General features: G+C 48.5%; 1 protein-coding gene across 1 annotated transcript; it reads left to right on the top strand.

Annotated features, from left to right (window-relative positions):
• The first annotated feature begins 1,944 nt into the window (after nt 1-1,944).
• On the top strand, nt 1,945-4,199 carry LOC119362298. Its single transcript, XM_037627498.1, has 7 exons — nt 1,945-2,091; nt 2,195-2,342; nt 3,120-3,176; nt 3,424-3,471; nt 3,565-3,624; nt 3,760-3,832; nt 3,963-4,199. Exons 2-6 carry the CDS (start codon nt 2,277-2,279, stop codon nt 3,811-3,813), a joined length of 285 nt encoding a protein of 94 aa, XP_037483395.1. The 5' UTR covers nt 1,945-2,091; nt 2,195-2,276; the 3' UTR covers nt 3,814-3,832; nt 3,963-4,199.
• The last annotated feature ends 1,612 nt before the right edge of the window (nt 4,200-5,811 follow it).

Genomic DNA, 5,811 nt, shown 5'->3' with positions numbered 1-5,811 from the left:
ATCGAGTCGAACCATGGCAAGGGCGTTGGGTTCCCAAGGCAGCGAGGGTAGTCTCGATAAACTCCTCCATGATTAGCCTGTTGATGTATATGATGGGATTCTATAGCCTGCATGAACCCCTTCATCAGGAAATTGCCAAATACCTGTCCAGATTCTTCTGGGCGGGGCAGGGTGACTAGCAGAAATATCACATGGTTAAATGGCCTAAGATATGTAAGCCTAAAGACCAAGGCGGCCTTGGGGTCATTTCCTCCAAGCGGATAAACGCCATGCTGTCCAAGTGGCTGTGGTGCATTGAGACCAGTGGAGGGGGGTTGTGGCTTGAGATTATCCGCGCAAAGTATTTGCATGGACAACCCCTAGCTTTCGCCCCAGAGCGGGTGGCTCCCAATTCTGGTAGTCGATCATACAATTGTTGCCGGTTCTTCGGATAGGATCTTCGATTTGTGTTGGATCGGGTACGTACACATTATTTTGGCTGATCGATGGTCGGGCGCTAGACCGTTTGCGGAACGGTTTTATTCACTCTTTAGTATTTGCGCCGCAACTCAAGGTGAGTGCGGGTTTAGAGGACCTTGGGTGCATTGCCTTCCGGCACACCTTTGGCCCACTTGAGTGGGAGCAATGGGAGCAGCTGCTGGAGTGCATAGCCGTCCACTCCCCCAACCTTGAGCATGACGCCATCTCTTGGAATCTTGAACCAAGTAGCACATCGACCAAGTCCTTGTACCACACGGCACACGCTTTTGGCCACTCCTGGTCCAGCGGAGCTGACTCTCCTATGGGAGATCAATCTGTCGATGAAAATTCGCATCTTCCTTTGGCAATGGGCGCGCAACCGCTTACCTTCGGATACGGAAGTATTGACACGAAATGGTCCCAGTGATTGGTTGAGCCTACTATGTGGAGTTCTGGAAGACTCCAACCACATGTTCTTCCGCTGCCCGGCAGCGATCTTCCTTTGGAGTTGTTTACGGAATGTCATGGGTGGGACTTGGTGCCATGATAATCTCCCGAACATGTTCCAGGAGATCCTTGGCTTTCCGTGCAGGGTTCGCCCATCCCTTTGGGTGGCGATGGGCACCCTCGTGTGGACTTTAGGGAATGTGCAATAAACTAGTGATTGAGCATGTGCCTTGCGACTGATGCTATCTACAAAATGTGTGACTTCTTACAGCTCTAGAGACCGCTTAGCAAGCGGCACGATCAGGACAACATTGACATGATCATTGCGGGACTTTGCTTCACCGACCCCTCCACCTCCGCCCGAGCCGGACTAATTATTAGGCTGCAAAACTTTATTGTGTACCTTGTTGCACTCCTTGCTTTTGTTTGATGTTGTCGGATGTTGGTGCGGTTGCTTTATATAATATAAAGCAGGGAACTTTTTCATCTACCTCGGCCGACCTTTGTGTCCATCTGCCAAAGTGTTTCAAACCTCAACGAATTAACAATTTATGTTGTTTGTTTATATGCGTGCACTCAGGTGTTCGGCTCATTTGCTATTTGTCAGGTTCTTGTCATGGCCTCCCTACCTGAACCGCCACCAGGATCGCACCTACTGTTCTTGCACGCACCTGATTTTTATCCACCCGCAAAAAAACCATATCTGATTTTTATCGACAGATTAGGGGTTGAAGGACAAGCAGCACTCCAAATCAGGGGTCATGTCTCCCGTGCGGCGATCTCTTTACTTTACCTTCCAAGCAAGCAACCATGGCGCAGCCTCGCGACAGGAAGGGGGACACAATAACAGGCTGCCATGGACGCCACCACCGCAAACTTGGAAGCAAATAACCTCACTCCTAATTACAGAATTACCACGCACGCGCCCCGCCATATACTAGGAAAGTCATAAGTGAATTAACCATCTCTCTAATCTAAACCACGAGTTCTCCACGCGCGACCGGGTAAAAATCGCCACCTTTTTCCTGCCTTTTCTCTCCTACCTCCTCCCTCCCCCGGCCACATCCACGGGCATATTCTCGGCTCCCTCTATATATAGGCCATTTCCATTCACACGTTTTCTCTCGTCTCCGTTCACGATCGATCCGCATCGCCGTCGCCCTCGATCGCCTTCCCTTCCGCACAGTAGGTGCCCCCCTCACCTACCCCAAATCTTTGCGCAATTCACACGGATTCGCGCAAGCACATGCTTATTATGTACCCCTTGATTCTTCATCTCTTGTTCCAGGGCCTGCTGAAACCTGCTGCTGCTTCTTCGTCGCCGTCTTCGTCGTCTTCTTCGTCTTGTTTGGTGTGGAGAGATCGACCGGATGACTGGCTGCAACGGCAACGGCAACGGCAACGGCAACTCGTCCGCCTCGGCCATGGGGCATCAGGTAGTTTGATCGATCGATCGATGCCATCTCCCTGAATCGATTCACTCCCCTGTTTCTGAAGGTGTTTCGACGTACGGGCCAATTCAGCCTTGGAGAACCGTTCAGTTTCTTGAGGAAATTTTCCTTTCAACGCTCACGGGCGCCCTGTTGCTGTCGTTGATGCTGTCCTCCTCTCCTTTTTCTGCGAAGAAACAATGCAGTGTTGCGTGTCGACGACCGGTTACCGGAAGATATTTTCTAGCTGGGCGTTATCTCAAGATTTTATTTTAGGTCCGTTGATGTTTCTTCATACAGTGCATGCCGAGGACGAGGAGCGTTTATCTGAACATTTCATTTTTGGACCGGTTACCAGAGGAATACTCCAGCACAAAGGAGTACTTGCTCTGTTCGGTCGAGGCATCTCACTAGTCGCGTGCTGTCTAATTTTCTAGCACAAAAGAGGGACTTTTGCACTGCACGGGTAATCGGAGTCTTCTTATTTGAATCGCACCCCAGCCACGCAGCGCAGATCTTTTCTCCCACTTATCCCCAACAGCTACACAACAAAACCGGTCAAGTCAAATCAAATCAAATCAAATCATGCGTGTCGTCGATCGATAGGGCCATGGGAGGGGGTTGCTTTTGTTGACTGCACATACAAACCATATAATCACTGCGTCGACTTTACACGAGCCATTTCTTTATCTTTGTTTTGTTCTGCAGATTCTTTTATGCTGATTTTTTGTGGCCGTTAAGAAAAGTCGAACTCTGAAACCCCTGATTTTTTTTGAGTTGCAGACGGTCACCGAGAAGAAGTTCGGAGGAATTGCGCCAAAGAAGCCTCTGATTTCAAAGGTATGCAACTGCGTGAACATTCATTATTAAGCTTGGCTTCTAACACACTCAATCGCCATGGACTTGTTTCATCAGTCGTTTCATAAAACAATTATAGAAGAGGCTGTCGCACTAGTACCACTAATGTTTTCTGAAACTAATACACGAGTTATGGCAATGAGTGTTCCATGAGCCTGAAGAAATATATTAAGAATAAGAATCTGATTATATTTGTTTGCATTAATTTTCCATTCTACTGCTGCTTCAGGACCATGAGCGCGCCTACTTCGACTCCGCCGACTGGGTCCTCGGCAAGGTATACTTGTGTATTCCCAAACTGAATATCATCTATACTGCCCTGACAAGTTAAACCCCTTTTCTGAATCTTGTGTTTCCTCCTTTGCTTCAGCAAGCTGCAAGCAACAACGCACAGGCGGCGGCAATCGAGTCCTTGAAGCCAAAGCTAAAGGTAGGTTGTGATCCTTGTCCCATCTCAACTGCACGCTGCATTACATTGCACTGCAAGCATCTATCATTCAGACTTTCAGAGTTTAACTGCGGTGCAAGAAATGATCAACCAATCTGCTCTGTTTGTTGCGTGCAGAGGACGCCCCATCACCAGCTCCCCCCTCGCAAGCCGGCCTGCGCGTCCGGCTGATCGACCGCGACGGGACAAGGTAAGAAATGTTCTCTCTTCTTCACATGGTGCTGCATGCACGTTTCTGAACTAGTAGTATGTTTCTGCAGATCCAGCTATGTTTCTGAACTCTCTGTTCTTATCTTATCTGACTGATCATCATCATGCAGGGATCACTGGAGGAAGCCGGAGCGGTCGCATGAGACGACGAAGCTGGTGATCTAGCTGGTTGCATATGTTAGGAGTCGATCGAGTCAGGGTTTGGGATCTGCAGTTAGACCCTTTTGGTTCTAGCAGCCTATGATTTGTCACAGTAGGGCTAGTAGCATACTCCTACATTGTTATGGCTTCAGCTTTGAGATGTTTGGTTTCCAGTACTTTTCTGTCAGTAATTTTCTTCTTCTTTAGAATCGAGGAGCTTCGGCGCTCCGGGTTTCATTGAAATGAAACAAAGCCGAGTTCGAAAAATTTCCCGGCACAAACAACCTCCCACAACACTTAAACATCGGGGCCACGGTCTGCCCAAACTACCCTACCATTGTACCATCAACTATATGACCATGCTGCACAACATCTAAGAACTGGAAGAACCACAGGACGTTATGGTCAACTCAGTAACAAAGGCCCTGCCTCGCACGTTTTCGCCCTACGCTAATTCTTCTGGTCATCGGCATACGAGTAGAATCACGCGCCTAGAATCTATATCTCGCCTATTGCGAGTTAGAGCTAGCGTGCTAAGAGCAACTCCAACGCGCCGACCTAAACTTGAGCATGTCCGCCCTGTTTAAAATATGGGTCTGCGGTGCGCCCACCTAATGGTTTCATTGATTTGAATAGATTGATCCGTTGTACCATTGTAGGAATCCTTGTAGGACACGTATATTTAATCCAATCTAGCAAGCGTGTTCCGTCTTTTACCTTTGGCAAAATAAAGGGATTGGAGCCGCAAATCCTTGTTGAAGAGGATATCGAGCACAAGAGTTTTATACTCGATTAATATTGGCAGTACCGTTCATAAATCTAATGGCCAAGACGTAAAGCTTAAAGTGATCCATACCTCCTTGCTAGGCTAGCCTTCAAGCGAGTCCAATCTCACAGCTCAGTTGGCTCACCCGATTGACGATTTTCAAAGATCTACGCCAAGCGCCTCGAAGCGGGGATCCAATCTGGCAAAGGCGCTTCCAACTCCTGGTTCAGGGTCTGAGGTTACCAAACAAAGATGAATCCTGCGCAATCAGAGATTAAGCCATAAGATCCCACCCAAAAATTGACAGTTGATGACGGAACGAACTGTTCGACCTGATCCACCAACTCTTCCTTTTGGGGATGTGAGAGACGCAAGCTCGGAGCGCCTCAGCTACTGAAAGGGGTGGTAGACCCGCGCCTTCCTTCCATCAGCTGATAATGATTCCCGAATTCAAACTAGGAGCTCAACGACCACCTGTTACTACGAACTTGTTTTCATCTGGCAGATAAGCTTTTGAGAAGAGACCACTTTGATAACGAGTATAGGTGGTGTAACCTTTCGCTCAATACTCATCTATAATTGAAGCATCTGAGGCTGCATCAATCGAGGATACACAACATAAGGAATTGTTAGATCTCCAAACTGAACTTCGCCTTCACCAAGCGTGGGTCAAAATCTGAGTTTGATCCTGGCTCAGAAGGAACGCGTGCTATATGCTTAACACATGCAAGTCGAACGTTGTTTTCGGGGAGCTGGGCAGAAGGAAAAGAGGCTCCTAGCTAAAGCACCGCTTGTGCAGGCCCCCGTCAATTCCTTTGAGTTTCGGTCTTGCGACCGTACTCCCCAGGCGGAGTGTTTCACGCGTTAGCTGGCCCCCTGATCCGCGTAGACCAAGGGCGAACACTCATTGTTTACGGCATGGACTACCAGGGTATCTAATCCTGTTTGCTCCCCCTGCTTTCGCACCCCAGCATCAGTCGTGGGAGTTAATGAGTTAAGCCAAGGTAGATAAGTAAAGATTGGAGTGATGGGAAAGACTATTTGTTTCCTGT

The sequence above is a fragment of the Triticum dicoccoides genome, chromosome 2B, assembly GCF_002162155.2.
Source record: "Triticum dicoccoides isolate Atlit2015 ecotype Zavitan chromosome 2B, WEW_v2.0, whole genome shotgun sequence".
Taxonomy (NCBI): Eukaryota; Viridiplantae; Streptophyta; class Magnoliopsida; order Poales; family Poaceae; genus Triticum; species Triticum dicoccoides.
The sequence above is the reverse complement of the archived record's forward strand: the minus strand, read 5'-3'. Positions and strand labels throughout refer to the sequence as shown.

Bases quoted from the DNA above. Each gene is read 5' to 3' on its own strand.
- LOC119362298 (XM_037627498.1), top strand. From the start codon at position 2,277: ATGACTGGCTGCAACGGCAACGGCAACGGCAACGGCAACTCGTCCGCC. The intron at 3,177-3,423 runs GTATGCAACTGC...CTGCTGCTTCAG, and splicing joins AGAAGCCTCTGATTTCAAAG to GACCATGAGCGCGCCTACTT. The intron at 3,472-3,564 runs GTATACTTGTGT...CCTTTGCTTCAG, and splicing joins CCGACTGGGTCCTCGGCAAG to CAAGCTGCAAGCAACAACGC.